This window comes from Acanthisitta chloris, unplaced genomic scaffold (genome assembly GCF_000695815.1).
Source record: "Acanthisitta chloris isolate BGI_N310 unplaced genomic scaffold, ASM69581v1 scaffold1065, whole genome shotgun sequence".
Taxonomy (NCBI): Eukaryota; Metazoa; Chordata; class Aves; order Passeriformes; family Acanthisittidae; genus Acanthisitta; species Acanthisitta chloris.
Window position 1 is genome coordinate 19,842 of NW_008674053.1, and position 20,838 is coordinate 40,679.

General features: G+C 41.1%; 1 protein-coding gene across 1 annotated transcript; it reads right to left on the reverse strand.

Annotated features, from left to right (window-relative positions):
- Nucleotides 1-2,732: 2,732 nt before the first annotated feature.
- On the reverse strand, nucleotides 2,733-19,923 carry LOC103802657. Its single transcript, XM_009075158.1, is given in 10 exon segments — nucleotides 2,733-3,078; nucleotides 3,720-3,791; nucleotides 4,438-4,544; nucleotides 4,830-4,998; nucleotides 5,779-5,847; nucleotides 9,155-12,435; nucleotides 12,634-15,362; nucleotides 17,386-17,461; nucleotides 19,274-19,340; nucleotides 19,517-19,923. Coding segments are annotated over 10 exon segments (7,323 nt in total).
- Between the last annotated feature and the right edge of the window lie 915 nt (nucleotides 19,924-20,838).

Consider the following 20,838-nt stretch of genomic DNA (forward strand, 5'->3'; position numbering starts at 1 on the left):
ACAGTCATCACTCCCAGTGTACAAGCAGCAGCCACAAGGAACAAGGCTGCTCCATGAGTGCTGTAAACAGGAACAGAGGTGGGGAAGGAAAAAGTGCACAAGCATGACTGACACCTGTATGCTGGAGGGGGGAAGAGATGCTTGGTCTCCATTAGCTCACATCATCATCCACACACTAAACCGAACAGGAATAATGCTGTGTATTTGGGTTTCCACAAACTAAGGTCTGGGACAAGCTAGGCAACTGCAACATGATTTTGTAACTCCTCCAATGACTGTAAACAAAAGAGAATTGAGTGCTTTCTTTGCTCTGCTCTCGGCTGCAGCTTGTAGAAAGAAAGCTAAGAAATGTTATTTCAAAGCAACCAGAAACAAGACAGAACAGGGAAGCAAACAAAAACCTCCTTCCAAAACAAAGCAAACATATAAACAACAACATAACCCAAAGGAAAAAAACAAACCAAGGAAGGTTTTGAAGCACATTAAAGAACTTTTTCTGGACCCAAGTTTCTTCCCTCCCCACCCATACCTCCTTAAAGGCCCTAGTAAGTGTACAGCTCAATCGTGTCACAGCACTGGAAGCCTCCCAAATTAACAGAAGGTGAATGAATGCTCTGTACAATCCCATTCTATAGCATAAATCCATAAAAATATATCTCTCACTCTTGCTACTGCTTCCAACCAGTCAATAATTGGGCTAATAAACCAGTATAGGGAAGATTTCAAAGTCAACCTTTGTCTTTTAGGGGTTTCTTTTTACAAAAATAAACAGGATCACTTAAAATGTTTTACAGCAGCCCAAATAGGTTAATCAGAAAAATAGTATGTCAATATGTTCAAAGTTTGCCTGCCTTGCTATTTTACCCTCAAACTGCAACAATACTACTCTAAGAGTGCACTCCTCTCTTTTCTTCAGTCTTCCTGATGAAAGATAATTAACCTTCTAAACAAGAATATAAACTCTTAGGAATCCCAGCACATAAACTGGGAGCAAACCCCAGATTAGATTTCTTTCAAGCCTCAGGCACTCACAGTGTAATAATCCTCTTCTATTTCTCTACTTTCAAAGCTCTAAAAATCAACAGATTGCTTGTTAATTTTGAGTTTTCTGTCTGGTCAGTAACAGAAGTGGTAGAGCAATAGAAGGTAATGGTGTTATTTTCAGTCCTGCATCTATTGGATTTTATAAAAAAATACCCACCCACTAGATATTTGCTCAATTTGAAGGTAAATAGGAACTCTGTTATATATGGGTAGGTAAGTAAGAAAGTGCAAGTTCAAGTGACAAGTGAAAGGACAGACTAATTAAATTTGAGCATCCAGCAATGACAGCGTTGCCTGAATAACTTCTCTAGGCACTAAAGGACAGAAATTACCTGAACTGCAGCTAGCATTCACATGGAATTATGCTGCAAGTAAGTTTCACAGAAGTTATGCCAGAATCATAGGATCAACCGGTTTGGAAAAGACCTCAAAGATCATTGAGTCCAACCCTACTGTGGTTACCAGACCATGGCACTAAGTGCCACATCCAGTCTCATCTTGAAAACCTCCAGGGATGGTGAATCCACCTGGGCAGCTCATTCCAATGCCTGATCACTCTCTCTGTAGAGAGGAGCTCTCCTGCTTCAAAACGTAGAGCTGAGAAATTGCCCAGTGCTGCATCAGATAATTACAAATGGCCTGACATAGTGAAAAAAATTCTCCCATGCCAGGAGGCTCTTTGTGCAACACTGGCTGTTATGTACAACAGTGCTGTACAGAGAATAGCTAATTATGAGCTACAGGAATGTAAAGTCCAAAATGGTAAAAAAAAACCCTCAAGAGGGAAGGAAGATTTTTTCTTGTTGACATTAAAATCAAGTTGGTACTTTGAATGGAATTAAATTAACTTTAAAATGAGTCTCTCTGATTTTGCTGGTGTTCCCTGCATGCAGCAGCTCAGCTCAGTTAAATAACAAATCTCTGCTTGTGTGTCCTGCAGCTTAACAGCATCATGGGCTAGTTACCTTTTCCTCTGGAGAAGAGGTTGGCATCAGCCAAGTAAGTAAAAACTCTACTATTTGGGAAAAAGTAGTACTGGGCATAATTTTCCCTTAAAACATTACTTTTTTTGTGTTCATCATGTTAAAAGGTGTCCTCATGCAGCAAAACAAAGAAACATATACAAAGTGCAAGTTACTAAAAGTCTGGTTATGTGGGGCTTCTGCTGCCTGAAGCCAGGAAGGGCTCAGAAACTCAGAAGGAACCTTCTATGTTAACAGAAGGAAGAAACAATTGAACACAAACCCAAACAGCTACTTTTAATTATTGAAAAGTTAGTGGTATATTAAGAATGTGTTTGCAAGAATTCATCTGTATCAAACACTTAGTCAAATACCTTCTGTCAGGTTGTTCAAAATAGCCATTACAGTAAAGACAGCAGACTCAAATGTGCAAATGATCTGGAGGACAGAGTTCTAGCATCACTGAAGGTGCACTACTTCTTCTGGTACACTCCTACTCTACCCTCACCAGCTGTTTAAAAATCTTTAATTAAATATAAGCAGAAATTTCCAGAGGTTGAATTAGGAATGGTAAATTGTATGTGGCTGTGTTACACTCAAAGAGGGACTCCAAAAAATCCCTCCAATAGCATGTAAAAAAATAAAATATAAAGTAGCACCTTAAAGAGGGTCACAGCCAAAAACTGATCCTCCGATACTAGAAGAGTGGTAAAGTGATGCATGAAGTCAGTAGATTTCTCTTGAGAGGAAAATACTAAAGAAGGTGACTGGACCATTTTCAGCTAAGTGGCTCCCTCAGATGCCACAGGCCTGCTCCTACTCAACTTCCTCTGCAAAAAAGGCTTCAAGGTCCATTAGCTTCTGACTCAGAAGAACATCTAACTCTGCACTCTGCAGTGCAGCTCTCTTCGCTCGGGTAAAACTACCCACAGCTTTGATTTTGCCTCGTGTCTTCCTCTTCCGGGGAAGAGTAAAGTCCTGAAACTCCAAAATCCGCTTTCTCTTTTGCAGGCTGACAGAGATTAAGTGTCCATTTTTCTCCTTGGGCTCTTCAAAGATTGTTTCCAAGCTCCTGGTAAAAGCAAAGGAACAGAACTCATGAACACTCGGGAGTAGCCAGGCACCTTACACAGCCAGGGAGACTGGGGCATTTCAGAACCCAAGGAAATACTCTGCTAACTTGTACATTTTTACAGCCCCATCACACCTCTCAGTGTACTTATGACAGCTCACACCTACAGCTGCACAGCACTGCTATAGTTGTTACTGCTGCATAGACATTTGGGCAGAATCTCTTCTATCTGTATTTCACTTTAAAAGCACAACTATATGGTCCTGATTTTCTAGAATCAATAGGTTTGAACATTTGATGATAGGCAGTTATTCTTAGCATTTTAAAGAACATGTAGTTGCCTTTGAATTTTGAGAAAATAAGTGCTGTCCTTGGATGGAAGCTGGAACAAATGGCTAGATGAAAAAATATACAAATCCATACTGAACCAGCTGCAAATTCTTAGCTGATATTCTATTTCCCTGCTTTCCATCCCAATGGTACAAGTTACTGTTTTTTGAATGAACTTTCTCTACCGCCTTAACCTAGAGCAGTTTTTAAAATGTGCCTCTCTTGGCTTTCAGACACCTTTCATCTCCTCTCTCTTTCTGCCCAAGGAATTTACATTTATCTTAGTTTTCTCATAAGGAAGCAGAACCAACCTGGAAGGAGGAGGGGACTTGTAGTTCTTGTTTGTGTAAATTTCTTCTAAACTAAATTCTTTCTTGTTAAGCCTGAAAAAGTAATGACAAATCAATCAAAGAAGAAGAATTTCAAAGCCACGTCTTTTCACAGCAAGCAGACTGATGAGAAACAAGCACAGTTTACACTCTATGTCTAAACACCAATTATGCTTTAACTAATTGAGAAGAGGGAGGGATGAAAAATGAGCTCACTACATATCTAATTTCATACAGTGTTTTCGTAAGGTCTGGGTCAAGACTTGCCCTTTCTGTAGAAGTCAATATTCCTTCTAGCATTCTATGACTGTACGCTCAAAAGAAGGGAAAATCCTTTCACAGGTTATTTTTCTGTGGAAGCTAAGAAAAATCTTACAGTTTAGCAGATTAACACTTCATCTCTTGACACTCATTAAAAAAGTTAGTTATTGACAATTAGCAAGCCAATCCCTCAAGAAATGCATCCCTTTGTCAAAGCTGGCACTGGTGTTAAAGACAGATGTGAAGCAAATATTGGGTGACTGATTGGAAGAGCTTTATCAACACATGGCACTGTGATCAGCCACGTTGCCACTGAACTAAGGCAAACATCAGATGTCACTCAGTGGTGATAAGAGAAGCATTTACTGAAATGGCATTGTCATGCAGGAAATGTGAGCAACAGAACTGAGCACAAGTCCATTTCAAAGATACTGCTCACCTTTTTGGTTTGGGTAGTCCCATTGGAGTGAGGTTAGTGTCTGGCTTAGGAACAGTTTTCCTGATTCGGATCTGAGAGACTTTCTTGGGCCTCTTTTCTGGCTCAGTCTTAATAAAGAAAAAAGGAAAAAAGTCAAAATTAAAGAAATTATGACCATATTAATCAACAGAATTCCCTTTTATCTTGAGGGTACGTTATCTAGAGAATAAACATTGCTCTCTGATTTGCCACCTTCTTCCTGCTTGAATAAAAGCAAGCGGCAGCACAGACCAGGACTGCCAGTCAATTTTCCCTCCTCATCTCTAACAGTTACTAGGTAATATTCAGCAGCAGCTTCAAATTCTGGAGAACCAAGAGATACATGAGATATCTAAAATACAAAACAAACTCACTTTTTTCAGTTCTGTGTCATCTTGGGATCTCAGACGAGCTGGAACAGAAGCATCAGCCTCACTGAGGGCATGGACCTGGAGCTCAGATGCTGGAAGCCTCGGGGGAGATGGTAATGATTCTGGAAGTGAGCGAGGCTTTGGGAATGGAAGAGGGAATAAAGTTTCCAGACTGTAACAGAGGAAGAAGGGAACATACATAGATTAATATTCAATTTATACTGCAACAGCATTGCATGCTCTCAGGTGATGATCCTAAATTGCAGTATGGGCATAAAAAGCAATACAGTGCACAGAAATTGCCCAGGTGAGAACTCCACTACACACACACACAGCCAAAAGCTGCTGCAGCCCATATTGATACTGACACAAACTAAACTGCCAGAGGACTTGAACGTGTAATTTTAAACACGCTCTTTTCCTTCTCCTATAGCTAAACCATTTACAGCTCTATTTATCACCTACTGATAGACAGGGATTAATCCCTCCTTTCTGCCAGCAAATTTCTTTGACACAACTATTGTTGTATACAAAAGTATATCATACTTTTTGTTTACAGATAAACTTAAAACACAGCTTTTATATCTGCCATCCCAACACTGGAAAAGAATAGAAGGAAGCATGAGCACCTAACATCCAGCCACTTGGGCAGAAAGGACACACATTCAAGTAAGGAATTAAACTTTGAGAGTTTCACAAATTCATTTGTGGCACAACATGGTTAAAAGGAAGAGAGAATTGTTCTGTGCAAAGATCTACATGGTCCTTGCATTAATGCCCCTCTATGCTTCTCCATTACATCATCCAATCAGTTTACTTCACTTTTTAATCAGGAAGCTGTTCTTGGAGTGAACTGCCAAACGCTGAAAGCCAAAATGACATAAGCAATGGCCTTCTGAGAAATTTTATGATCCCACCACTCTGAATAAATACCAAAGTGCAAGAAACTCACCGTATCTCATGGCCTGCAGTCTGTAGTGCTTCCATACTCTGCACAGGTAAGTGTGATAACATGGCATAACTGCTTCAAAAGAAGAATGCAAAAACAAAAAAAGACAGACAGAAATTATATCTACACTATAGAAAAGACGAGGGAAAAATTATTAGTATAAACTGGACTGTAAGACAAGTGAGGCTTATATCAGGGATGAGAATAAAAGACTAAAATGATAAAAAAGCAAACAACATCTGCCATTTAGTTCACTAAATTTTCTTGGCAGTTTGTTAGGGAAATAGTCCTACTTTCACTTAAAAATGGTAGTGGTGAGAAAAGGAAATAAAACTACAGAAAGAGAGGGAGACAGTCATAATTATTTCTATGTAACTGTAAAAGTCTGAAAGTTGTAATTATTCCTACGAGTCTATATTCCTCATTCAAAGGCCTCAGTTTTTAAAAGTAAAGTACCCAACACCCTTGAAGGATTTGGCTACCAAAGAAAAAAGTGCATCATAGCAACAGTAACAAGTGAAAGGAAGTATTTACGTAAAATTAACTCCCTGTTGTCTCTAACTTCCAGTCTTGAATCTTCTTAATCAATTGGAATAACCAAAGACCTTTCCATAAGGATTGGTGATTACCATAATTCTGTGGCATAAAAGTCAGCACAGCAGCCTTTGATATTCAGCTTTACTTCTGTGCCCACAGTATTACCAGCAAGAAAGCAGTTGGGAGAGCTTTTATTGCATTAAACAGCAAATCTTGAACTTGCTGATCTCTCAAACCAACAGCTAAATGGACTTCACTCTTCTAAAGAAGCAGAGAAGTTACAGGCAGCCTAGAATGCTGCAAAATGAATGGAAGCCAACATTGCTGGCAGCACAGGTAAGTCCAGCTATATATAAGCAGGCCAGAGAGACTCATTCTTGTGTTTGTCATTCACATCAGAACTGCAACATTTTGTTTCTCTCCATGTTCCCCTGCTATCCCAATGCTCCTGGAACCTGTATCAATAGCGTGGCACAGCCTCTGTGCTAGAGGCAGAGCTCGCTGTTTTATTCCACATGATATCACAAAATTACAAGGAAAGGCAAAAAACACTTCAGAAATTTTTAATCTAAATAAGCATTAATTAGAAAACGGTTTCACTGGAAGAATGCTTTATTCCTGGCAGTGGAAGTGACAGAGGATTATTTTTAGGCAGGAGAACTACTCTAGTTGCTTGTTCTCCTGGTTATTAAAAACATGAACTGTGAACGAAACAATTTAAAGCCAACAAATCTTTTCCAGAAGGAAATGGCCTACAGGGAGCTTTTTTGAGTTTTCTGATTTTTAGCTATCTTCATCAAAACAGGCCAAGATCTCTGTCATCCTTGGAGCTGAAAGTGCTTCTATACTGCACCAAACTTACTTCTTATATTCACACACCAAAGGGTTTCATCAGAGATTTTTTTTCTGAGTACACACAAATTTAAGAGGGATTCACTGAATTATCCTTTTGTCATTTTTGCTGTTACTAACTTTAAACAGAGAAGTATTAGTTGCTGAGAATGGGCTGTCAGTCTTCAGCAACATGAAATCTAAAGTGGTGCTAGATATTTAAAATGTTAGTTCTGTTCTTTATGATGTTTTATAGCCAAACCTTTAGTATTAATTTTTGTTTAACTGATTTAGAAATGTATTTTTGCACTTCTTTATACTTCTGTAAACATTTGTTTCACCAATAATTTCACTTTAAAGAAATCTAGGTGGGGCAGCAGAATTAATGCTGCCTCATACACACATTTGTAAGGTATTTTAGAGAAAAAACAAACCGAGTTTTAGACTATTTTAACTGTGGGTTATTTTTCACTTGAAGTGAAAAGGTTTGATTTGGATTCTCTCCCTTTGGGAAAAAGATTATTCATAGCAAAACATGCAGTTTTTAAATTGCCTTTTACGTCAGGAATGAAATCCTCTTACACTTCAGCTAACTGGATCTGCTGCACCAAGCTGCAGGGGAAGCTGCAGACTTAAGGATGGGGGAAAACAGGAGAGCCTAAGTCAGCTCTGATCTCCCAGTCCAAGGCTACTGCGCCTCAGCAATGCAAAACAATACAACTCATACATACAAGCTTTAAAAAGATGTTTGTTTCATTTTTAAGAAATGAAAACAAGATGTTATTTTTAAGTCTAGTGCTGGAGTTGTACTTCACTGGGATGATCACTGCCAGAGCAACAACCAGACAGTTAAGCCTGACAGTTGCCTCTCATGGAATGAAACGGATGCGGGTCCCACAGAATGTGTTGAGTTGTCTCCATTACAATATGCAACTGACTCTTCTCGTGCTGACCACATCCAGAATGGAGCAGCGGTTTCCTAGGCTCACACCTTTGGTAGACAGTAGAATTTACACTACCAAGTGATAAACTTTCAGGTATACAAAGCAAAATGCAGCATTAGTTATCTGACAAGATTTTTGGTTATACTTATGTCAAGCTATGACATAAGGCAAATTCAGCAGTACTCTACAGTCTGCTATACTAGTCAAAAGGATTAATCACACGGATTTGGCTATAGTGCTATACTCTGTCCAGGAACTGCAATCAGGGACTGAACTGCCCTGTGTCACCGAGGCATAAAATCTTTGTTCATGAGCATGTAAAAACCCTGTAACAGAGCTGGGAACCTCTTTTTTCATTCTGTTTAGCAGTAAAATGATCCTAAATGCTGATAGCGAAGTTAAATATGCAAAGTAAATTTCAATCCTCTTCCCACTCGTAACAAGAACGACACATACAGAAAAATTAATTACGGACCTGAACTGGAGCTACATTTGCTTGTGCCAACAAAACATGAGGCACACACTATCAAAAGGCATAGCATGCATAAAGAGGTTTCAATTAGCACACAACAGTCATGGAATACAATTAAAAATTTAACTGAATGCCACCCCCCACCCCTTACAAGCCTTCCTAACCTGATATTGAGCATTTCATAATGGTTCCAAGCGGCCCTTGTGGCTCAGACCTCTGAAAAAAACTTTCCTACCTCCGAAATCCAGTTGCTCTGCAGTCACTCTGAATAGACCTAATGAAGTAGCTCACCTTTTGCATTATATACTCTGATGCATGGTGTGTATATTTTGCACGGGAGAAGAAAATAGAGTTAGCCATTCTGCCAAAACAGGACAGTATTAAAGAAGTGAAGGCAAATATATTTAAATTCAGCTAACAGACTGTTCCGAGGAAAGATCTTCCATGTTGAGCCATTCTTGGAGCAGAATGTGTAGATTTGGAACAGGGGAAACTGACCCTTCAATGCAAGCTGCAATTACCCTCTCCCTCCCAAAAAGGAGCAAGTACATACTCTGCACATATTTAACCTCAGAAATAAGTTGATGGGTTTTACCTGTTGTCGATGCCCCCACTTGGCTGCCACTTGCAGTGATTGGAATGGAGAGCAGTGATTTCAGAAGGGCAGGCAGAAGGACCATGCTGACTCCATATGGATAGTACCCTGCCCAGTGAGTATGGCAATGAGGAGACGAAGTCATCGGATACAGGAGTTGGACACCTTGCCCTTTTCAAACCCTGTGCAAATTGGGATATAAATAGTCTCTGGATGGTAGGAATATGACTGGTTAAGTTCCTTCTTCTTGTCCAAATCCTGTAACATCCAGGGGAAGAAAGTGCTAACACTGTGTGAAGGCCAAGTGTGGAACAACCTCCTCTTCTTTCAGCTACAGCACTTCTTCTCAAGTCAGGATGAAGAGCAACAGTCCTTTGGGTACTTCTGGAGTGAGAGGAATGAAGCTCATTATTTAGACTGGAATCTTCCTTGGAAGCTGTTGTATCGAAACAGCTCTGAGACAGGAGAAAAGATAAAGTCCACTTTGAAGCTGGTGCTGGCATTTCTTTACAAACTGGTCTGTGATGTGCAGAGTGCTGGGATGCAAACCCTGTGAGGTCTCTCACAGGACTGGACTCCAATTTTATGTGAAAAGAAATCGGGGAAACTGGGGTGTCCAAGGAGGTTGGAGGCTTGTGGCTCAAGTCTGAAAAAGGTATTTTGGTAGTTTCTACATGATAAAGTGCCAAAGGCTGAAAGCTGAACATCTTGGTGCACCAACTGTCAGCCCAGCGTGAGTGTACGTTCCTGTTAATGCAAGAAAAGGCTTCCAAGAGATTCTTTGATCTGCGTTGGCTGTACCTGTCACCCGCTGGAAGAATTTCAGAAGAACATGGCAGAGGTTCTAAGTTATGGATGCTTTTGGCAGGGGCCAGGAGCTTGCTAGCCATTGCAGACAACTTGCTCAGCAATGCTGGCTCTTTGGTACATTTCCTTAATTTCAAGCTGTTCAACACACTGCACCCCTTGGCCCTCTGCCTTGGCATTTGCACAAATCTCATGGCTCTTGCCGTTTCCACTGTCGGTGCTTTACAGGGAGAGTACAAAGATTCAAGAAGTGTGTTTTCCCGCTTAGGGAATATTTTCAGAGGAATCTCAAAGAAAGGTAAACTTTCAATTTTTTTGATTTTTCTTACTGTTTTTAACTGATGCAATGTGGGAGCTTTTTTGCATGTCCTCTCAGGTTGTATTTTTAATGGAAGAGGTCCTCTTACTTTAGTTCTTCTTTTTTTAGTTCCAAAGGCACCAGGGATTCCATCATACCCTAAATTAAGGTTCAGGTTTTCCATTTCTGAATCCTGAGTCTTCAAAAACTGTGAACTAATAATATCTGTGGTAATCTTTGGCCTTTTAACTTCTTGTAAAGTGCTACATAGTTTACTTTCACTGCTCCTGACAGCAAAAATCTCCTCTGAAGGATCTTCAGACTTTGTATTTCTAGATGTCACCCACTCATTTGAAGAACTGCATAAGGGTTCAAAACTGCGCGACATACTTGGCTGCAGAGTGATTTTTGCTTTCTCATGATGTTCTAACTTCTGTTCTTGGTGTGCCTTGTCTGACAGATGTGCTTCTGCCTTTTCATACTTCTTTTGTTTAAGTACCTGATTTTTCTTGCAAATTGCATGGGTTGGTACGAAGTCCTGACTTTCTGTTACCTCCTTTACATTACCTTTGCTCTGTGCATTTAATGTGTAAGACGCACGAGCTTCACTGCAAACCACACAGTCTGGGGATGATTCTTTGCAGCTGTCTGACACTGTACTCATAGATGGATAAAATGTGGGTGTTGTATTACACTGCAGTTCTGGTGAAGCTTTTGCATCAGACACAGCTTCAGCTTGACAATCATACACAGTTTCTGGAAGTACAGCAGTACCTGCTAAGTCTGGGAGCTTTATATCATGTTTTCTTTCTTTTGAAAGTTTATTTAGGTTGATTGTTGGGAATTCTTCCAAAACCTTGCCATAACTCTCAGTACTGAGGGGGACTATTTTATCAGACTCTCTGGAATCTTCTAACAAGGCCCATAGACAATCTCTGGGCAATGTTTTTCTAGGGGCTACTTCTCCCATCTTCTCTTCTACACACGTATTCTTAAGCTTCTCTTCACAGGGAGAAGCTTTGGGTGAGGTGACATCCATGTCTTTCACAGTGAGCATGCTGTGCCCCTCATCTTTCAGACTTTCTCTGCTGTGGGCACAAACTCCTGAGCTTTTGGCACCATTCACAAAGCCAGGTGCCATCTCCTTCTCCGAGGAGGGAATCTCAACACTGCTGGATTTTCTCTTAACAGAAATCGTTACAGAAAGAATTTTTGTCATTGAAGAATCTTTGTCAAAATTTTTGTCTGAAGATGAAAAACAATTATCTCTTTGTGCACTCTCAGGTGACATGCACAGCTTTCCTTTCTCAGGCAGAGAGATGCCAGAGTTCAGAGCTGACACTGCTTCTGAATCTGACCAAGTCTTATTAAAATATTCTCTGACGTCCAACTGTCTGAAATGGGACGAACCAATAGCCTTTTGAGCATCAGTTTCTTTACCAGGCCCAGAGGTAAACTGTGGGCAAGAGTTACTTAAGAGAGTGTTTATTCTCAGACTTCCTCTGTTTCCTGTATCCAAAAGTTCATTCATATTTTCTGGCTTATATGTATTCTTAAACTTCTCTTCATGGGGAGAAGCTTTGGGTGAGGTGACATCCATGTCTTTCACAGTGAGCATGCTGTGCCCCACATCTTTCAGACTTTCTTTGCTGTGGGCACAAACTCCTGAGCTTCTGGCACCATTCACAAAGCCAGGTGCCATCTCCTTCTCCGAGGAGGGAATCTCAACACTGCTGGATTTTCTCTTAACAGAAATTTTTACAGAAAGAATTTTTGTCATTGAAGAATCTTTGCTAAAATTTTTGTCTGAAGATAAATGATGATTATCTTCTTGTGTATTCTCAGGTGATGTGCACAGCTTTCCTTTCTCAGGCAGAGAGATGCCAGAGTTCAAAGCTGACGCTGCTTCTGAATCCATCTGAGTCTTATTAAAATTTTTGTCAGAATCTTTGCTAAAATTTTTGTCTGAAGATAAATGATGATTATCTTCTTGTGTATTCTCAGGTGATGTGCACAGCTTTCCTTTCTCAGGCAGAGAGATGCCAGAGTTCAAAGCTGACGCTGCTTCTGAATCCATCTGAGTCTTATTAAAAGATTCTTGGACGTCAAACTGTCCAAAATGGAATGGACCAATCCCCTTGTGAGCATCAGTTTCTTTACCAGGCTCAGATGTTAACTGTGGGCAAGCATTAGATTTTACACTCAGACCTTCTCCGTTTTCTGTATCTGAAAGCTCATTTATATTTTCTGGCTTGTATGACAGACTCCCATGAATGGATGGGACAGGCAAAAACTGAGCACTAACTGTATTTTCCTGGTCCTCCACCAACTCCATCTTTGGCAAAGATTGCTGCATTTTGTTTCCTGCACACACCAGCTCTGCTTTCTCTTCTGCACACTCAATAAAACAAGCATGCTGTAAGCAATGAGGCTGCCTATCAGAAGAGCTTTCTTCAAGAATTCCTGTATCATCTCTTTCACATTCCTCATGTTCTTTTAGTTTGATTGTCTTCCCTTCAATGAGATTCCTGATGGAGCCCACGTATCCTGAACAGCTTTCATCTCTCACACCCAAATCCACTACATTCTGTTTTAGAGTTTCTTCAAAACTGTCTTTTGCATATTTATGAAATAACACAGGCAGGTTATCACTCACTTTTAGCACTATCTCTTCACCTTCACTAGAGTCAGTTTCGGTTTCATCCACAGACCCAGCCCTACTTTGTAAACCAGTGGTTGGCTGGTTGGTTAAATTTCCTAAACATTGCCTGCTGCCTGGCACTGGGCCATCAGACTCACTCTGACATGCATGACACTGATTTTCCACTGGATGCAAGGTTTGCCCTGTCTGGTTAGCATGTCCTCTTGGAATATTCACATTGTCAGGTGCTGGATATGTGTCACAGATTGAAGCACTGCACTCGCAGAGATTAGCTGTGAGTGATGATACTTCTTCCTCCTCATGTGTGCCCAGTTCTCTCTTCTGTGGGTCTAATGGAAAGTTGTAAAATCCGAAATTATCAACACAGGTGTTTTTATTCAGATATCTGACTAATAGCTCTTCACTAGTCTTATTTCTCTGATGGCATTCAGGAATGTTGTGAGAATCCACAGTCCTTGTTTTGTCACAGTCATCCGTCTGGGAAGCCCAAGTGCCAATTGGTGTTTTTGCCTTATCTCTGTCACAAACAATTTTACTGCCTGTTACTTTACCAAGATCCCATTGTTGCACCACCTCCATATTTTTATTTGAAATCTCATCTCTTAGGCAGGTAGCTTGAATCTTCTTATCAAACTCGACATCAAAAGATTGACTGTTTGGGAGAAAAACACATGTGCCCCTTGATAAACTCCAGGAAGTACTGGCAGCTGCACACTGGTCTTCCATAATTTGACTATTACAATTCCATGTGTCATGATGTTCATTTTCTAAACCAGTGACCACTCTGTCTCTACTTCCTACAGAAGATTTCATGTTCCTTTGGAATACTTTGCTTGTCATATTAGGGTTATCAAAAGCCCTGGAACTTACTGAAGTCTTCAATTTGTCTCTATGAAGCAAAACTTCAGCAATTTGTTCTCCTGTTGTTCCAGAAGTACCAACGGATTTTTTTCCAGACAGATTATCCTGAGCCTTGTCCTTGCTTGAAAATTCATAAGCAGTACAAGGAGGACACTCATTATAATGATGTTGTCTTGATTTTTGTAAAACAGGAGGTAGAGTTAGATTTAGTGTATAAGACAAATTAGTTGTTTTCCCAGTGGACAAAGTGTCACTACCATCAGCTTCTGCAGCCTCAACTAAAGGACCAGCCAACTCTGCTGATGCTGTATTGCTCTCAGATTCCTTTTCAAGCAGTTGTGTCTTGTGTGAATCTTTATCTAGCTTGGTACTAAGATGAAGACAGCTGTGGTTACTGGGAGGAAGAATTTTACTGGAGGTATTATAAAAGTATATGTCTCTCTGTCCAGTTTCATGGGAAGCAATGCTGCTCATTTCCATCAGCAGACTATTTTCTTTTACATCATCCTTGCATAGGTCACTGACAGAGAACTGCCACTGGTCCTTTTTCAGCTTATTACCTTCTGATGGGATAACTGTAAATTTTTCTTTTGAGAACTCCTCAGAAGATGAAGCAACAGAACTGAAAACTGAATAATGACAATGCTCAGATCTAGCAGCCTCTTGAGCTTCAGGCTGGTTACAAACTTCAGTCTTATATCCAACAGTGATTTTTCTCCAGACTTCAGCAGCCTCTTCAAAATCAGAGCTATATGATTTACCTATACTAGCACTGAATCCCCTAGGATCAGTTCTAGCAGTAGATAATCCTTTGTCCCTCACCACTGAGATCTGCTCTGCTGGCACAGATGTGAAGCTTCGATTTTCCACAAACCGAGTTCCATGATCGTAAGGAATGTGATGTTCCATGTTTTGGGGAAAGGGCTTTTGGGGGGTTTCATTGTTAACTCCATAGACTGCAGTACTACTGTTTCCCAGTGGCATATTTCTAAAGTCCAGAAAATAGCTGCTTTTCAGAACTGGACAAAAAATTTCAGAACTTGGTATGGAGAGTGTTCTACAGCTTTCTACTGAGGACAACCTATAAGGTTCATTTTGTTTAGGTATGGGAAGGTTACAGAAGTCATGAGCATTGTTTTCTTCATCCTGCTGACAAGTCTGGCAATTAACAAGTGACGTACTGAATTCATTAAGAGGATTTCGTCTGGGTAACTTTTCTTCTCTAGTCTCCCAAACAGACAGACCATTTCCCCCTGTTCTCACTGGCATGGCAGTATGGGCTTTCAGCCCATTATAGTCATTTATTTCTTGAGGGTGGTCTCTGGCTGCTCCAATGTCCATGACTTTTAAAGGCTCTAAAAAACCTAAGATGCTGGATTCTGAAACCCCAGCTCTGGCCGCGACTGTGTCTGTGTCTGGGCATTGACTGCTCTCAGGTGGAAGACCTTTACTCACTCTGTCATTTCTGTATCCTGCTTTACCAAATATCCTAGTCCCATCAGCCTTCATACCTTGTACTACTTCTTCAGTGAGCTTTGGCAGAGTTTCAGCTGTCACCTGAACATTTGCTTGGTTTTCTTCTGCATAGGAAAAAAAATAAAGCACATCAGAACCATACACTCAATCTGGAAGGCATTCAGCTTCCTATATACACAATACTGTGTTGTTCTGCCAACTGATGGGGGCAACAAAAATGACCCAGACACCAACAAAAAGAATAGGGTTATTTTACTACTGATGTTTTAAGATAATAGAATAATATATTTACATAAGGTTAGTTGAGAAAGCTCTAATACAAACAGCAGAAACAACAAAGACAATAAGAAAGGTAATGCACCTAATCATTACTACATACAGGAAAGAACAGTGACTAAGAAAGACACACCACCCATTGCACTAATACTTTATCACCAACCAGACCCACAGTCACTGGGGAGCCCCTGGTTGCAGTGAGGGTTTGGAGAGCCTTTCTGGGACTGGGAGGTCCTACACAGTGTGTCCACTCGTAGGTGAGGTGTCCCAAGTCGCTGCAAGATGGTCCAGCTTTTATAGGCCAAATTAACAAGCAAAAAATAACTTGCAGTTTCTTATTGTTTGTGCAAATAACACCTGGTGGTACTCCCCTCCAACCAACCACAGCTGGGGCTTGGCCAGAGCCCAGGAGGTGGTGGGGTTTCCTAAGACAGGGCATGATCTTGGCAATCCTTCATGGGCAATTATAAAACCAGTACCCAACTTATCTCTAAGATATTTTGCAGAAGGCACCATGGCCTTGGGCAGATATATAGCCTAGACAAGGGACATCTGTAAGATATCTTCCAGACAGCATGGCCCATGACAGATATACAGCCTAGGCAAAGGTTATCTGCATCTATGTTCTACATTAAGTAGTCTAATTAACTAACACAAAGAAGCACTGTTCACAAGGAATACAGGATTCATCCATAAGTCAACTCTGGCTTGGGCTTATTGTTTAGGCCCCAACATTTCATGTGTGCTGGTACTGCTGCTTATCAAAATGCTTTTACAAGGGAGAACTGATGAAAACAGTTTTAGTACAAGCCTTTAGAAGAAAAACCAAACTACTCCACCACAAACCTAAGCTAACAAACACAATCCTTTTCAATACAGACATGGCCCATGAGCAGCAGACACTCCAAGACCTGTATATTTCAGATTCCTCTAACATCCAGCTAGGTGCAATGCAAATCCTACAACTCAACACACAGGAAGCCATGGCCACATCATAATGCTTGTTTGTAACATCAAAACTCATCATAGCTGAGTACTTGATCTGCTCCAGCCTGGAAATATGGCTGTGCACTGAGTGGCCACTTCCATTTCTTCTTGACATTTCTGTCAGTAACTCCTCCATAGGAAGACAAAGCATATCTCAGCTGCCCAGGCAATTCAGATTATCAATAGACTTCTTTTGAAAAATCACAAAGAAGGTGCTAATTAAAAAATTACAGTTACTGTAGAATATCTTCATATTCAGAATTTTACAGGGAACATATTTGCTCAGAGCTCTGCAGATCTTTTTCCTATTTTCTTGTAAGGACCAAGACTTTGGCATTCGTCGACAAGTTCAGGTTAAGAAAGCAGGGAGCAAGAAAGCAAATCATTACTAGGTGCAGGCAAAGTGACCAAAGTATTTGGAGCTGGAAGATTATGGAGGATCAGAATGAAATTAAGAATCAGTTTTGTTGCCTTCTTCCTTTGGATCCTACATTTCTATTTCTTAAAGCACTCAAAAACGAGTAATATTTTTCCTTACATTTGTCATTACTACTCTCATACAATCCAGCTTTGAAACGAAATGCAAAACATCTGCTACTGACAACCCCTTCTGCTTTGGGGTAAGTAAGTATTTGAGTCAACTAAAATACAACTTGTACAGGAAAGGTCTTCAGGCAAGTACACATGCTGCCAGGAAAAAGCAAAGCATTAAGTTTTGGGATTGATACAGCTATGCAGAGGAATAGTTTCCACTGCAAAACAAAATAAATGAGCTATCCCTCCATCCCTTATCATCTTACATCAAGAACAAGTAGCTGGGAGAGAAGCAAGGGGTAGATAGGGATGTTCAACTGAAATATCTACCTGTGTTCCTCAGAGATCCCAAAATTTCAAAGCAACAGGCTCTTGAAGACTCCACCTCATGCTGGTTTAAGTCCTCCTGAAACAAGACAGAAATATCAGTGGAGATGCATGGATTTGCTGAAATGCTTTGTGTTTTAGGGGCTGCACCTGCTCAGCTGGGTTGGTCCTGAACATGGAATTGACTAAGAAACATCTGGACACATTGGCCTTGCATTGCAAGTGCTCCACACAAGCACCTGCCATCCTTTCTTATCCCTTCAATCCCCACTATCACACCATGAAACAACGATGCAGCCACAACAGATCTGCATTTAGCAGCAATGGAGTCTTGTGACACAAGCAGCTAAAACATTAGTGGCTTAAAATGTATATTGGTGCAAATTTAAACGAGAAGAGTAATCCAGTCTCCAAGTCTAGCTCAAATCCCCAACCATTACCACACATTTTTGGTAAGATGCGTGCATTTTCTATCTGTTTAAGAATCTGCCTTAGAGTCATAGAATTTAATGGTTGGAATGGACCTTACAGATCATCTAGTCCCAAACCCCTGCCCTGGGCAGGGACACCTCCTCACTAGATCAGGATGCTCAAGGCCTCATCCAGCCTGGCCTTGAACACCACCAGGGTCAGGGCAGCCACCACATCCCTGGGCAACCTGTGCCAGTGTCTCACTACCCTTAGAGTAAAAAACCTTTTTCTAATATCTAACCTAAACTTCCTCTCCTTCAGTTTGAATCCTTTACCCCATGTCCCATCATGGCAATTCCTAACAAAGAGACCCTCTTTGGCTCCCTGCCTTCTACCTCTCCTTCCCTTGGCTCAAAACCAAACACCCAGGAACAGATGACCTAGGTCTACTTGCAAACAAAAGACCCAAACCAAGGCCCCAGTATCAAACCACCTGCATTCCACAAAACCTGAAATTTCATCTTGGAAATGACTATGGAAAATTTAATCAACTGTATTTTCACAAGCTTGCAAATAAAACAAAAGAGTATCAAAATTCTGAATTAAACCCAGAAATTATTTCAGCACTACACCACACCCAGGAATTAGTGTGACCCATGCACCTGTGCACCTTAGCCAGGCTGCTATGTGTTCAGTCACAACACCTTTCTTCTCCCCTGTGTGCTCTGGTGTGTGTGAAAACTCTTTACAAGCTAAGGAAAACTGATCCAGACACTAAAAATCTCAAGTTTTATATAGAGTTTTGTGATGCTTCAGTTTTTAATAGAACATTCTTTGGCATATTTTTCAGCAGCCTTTGCCCAGAAATAACATTTTTATCATCAGTGTTTGCTAAAGGGAAGAAGAATAAAAGCCATAACCAATTCCCTTGTTCTGAAAAAATCAGTCATTTACTCTCTACTATTCCTAATAATAATTCTAAACTTATATTCTAAATAATTTTAAAAACTGCTTTTTTTTTAAGATTAAAACCTGAAATACTAAACTGCAGCCACCTGTACATTATAATTCCAACACCAGCCTGAAATAACTATCATTTTGTGGCTAGTTTCTTGGCTGGGGATGACAGTGCCAGCAGAATATGCTGTACCCACAGAAAATGTATACTGAACAAGGAGCTTTTTAATTGTTTCTCCTTCTCCTTTTTAGCCACCAGTCAGTTTCACCCTTTGCTCTATTCCATACCTGCCTCACACCATTACAACACTACTCACCAAAGTGAGGACCTTGGTATTTAAAACACTAATGGTCTTCCAAAGAATAGCCTAATTTTTCACTGGACCCATGAAAATACAAACAGTGACACACATACCAGAAGATAGAGAAAAACTCCCAGGAAAGCCCATGGTAAAACTCTCTGCCTAGTCACTACCCCTAAATTCAAAATATGATACAGGGATTTATTCTTGCATTCTCTTACTTGTTTTGACCAACTTGCCACCGGAGTGAAAGTGTAGCATTCAGCAAAGCACCTTTCTTCATCTTCTCTCTGGTATCTGTTACTGGAACAGATTACGGTCCTAAAGTTCCTTATCCTGTTTTCTTCATCCTCTTCAAGGCCTCCAGCCTGTAGTAATTCTTCAGGAGGGGATTCTGCTGGCCCATAAGAAATCATCTCGAGCATATCACCCAAAGCCTCTGTCTGCTGGCACAAGTTTCCTACTCCAGAAGTCCATCTTCATCTTCTCTCTGGTATCTGTTACTGGAACAGATTACGGTCCTAAAGTTCCTTATCCTGTTTTCTTCATCCTCTTCAAGGCCTCCAGCCTGTAGTAATTCTTCAGGAGGGGATTCTGCTGGCCCATAAGAAATCATCTCGAGCATATCACCCAAAGCCTCTGTCTGCTGGCACAAGTTTCCTACTCCAGAAGTCCATGGATGCACAGCTGACAGAGTGTCCCTGTGTGCCAGCACAGACAGTGACCCATCGGCTTGTCCATCCAATCCAATGTTGGGATCCGGCACAGCCATGAGCTCTGCGGAGATGCTCTCCGGCAGTCCAGTGTACAGCTCCTCCATCACAGCAGACACAGATGAATCAAGGAGAGACTCGACCCCAGATGAGAGCATCAGGGCAGCTAGAGATCAGTTACCCTGAGCTTTTCAGTTTACCCTAAAAATAAAAGCAATGCCAAACAAACATACATAGGATTAACCACAGAACATCCTGAGTTGGAAAAGACCCACAAGGATCACTGAATTCCAGCTCCTAGACTAGACTAAAAAGAAAACCTTAATTCTTCAAAATTCAAGCATATATGTTTAAGAAAGATACTTTCAAATATTGTTCAAGAAAGGCGCTGAGAAACATTTGAGTATCTAAGAAAATACTTCATGAACAAAAGAATATGGACAAAGAGATATTCCCAAGCCTCATTTTCACATTTCCCTTGCAGACTCAACCTCCTCTCCTGAAAAAAACTCAAAAGAGGCTATAAAGCAAATCACTAGGGCACATCTCAGACACCCTGCTCCCTAGCTGAAACCAGAGCATCGTTAGCCTTCCTGAGATTTTTGTAAGTTTCTAAATTTTGAAAAAAAACACCCCAACTTTTCTTCACCTTCTCTGTCTCAAATGAGCACTTTCTAAGCCATCATCAATCACACGCTGTGCCTCGCAGCTCCTCCCATGGAAGCACCTGACACGCTGCACAGAGGATGCTCCATACCAGCGCTGCCGCTCACACAGCCCCGCCCGGTGTGGCGCCCGGGGTGGAATCCTCAGCCCCGAACTGCCCGCCCGGTGCCCGGCACGCTGTTTTGTCAGCACGGGGCGAGGAGCGCCGTGTGAGCTAACACCACTCCGGTCAGCACCGTGAGCACCCCGAAGGGAAAACGGCACCAACAAACCGCTCCTGAACCCCCACAAACACAGCAGGGTGAGCCAGACCTCCGCGAGAGCGTCAGTTACTCAGCTCACTACCCCACGGGAAACTGCCGCGCGGGGATGTCCCTGCTCGCGGAGCGAGAGCAGCCCGTGCAGAC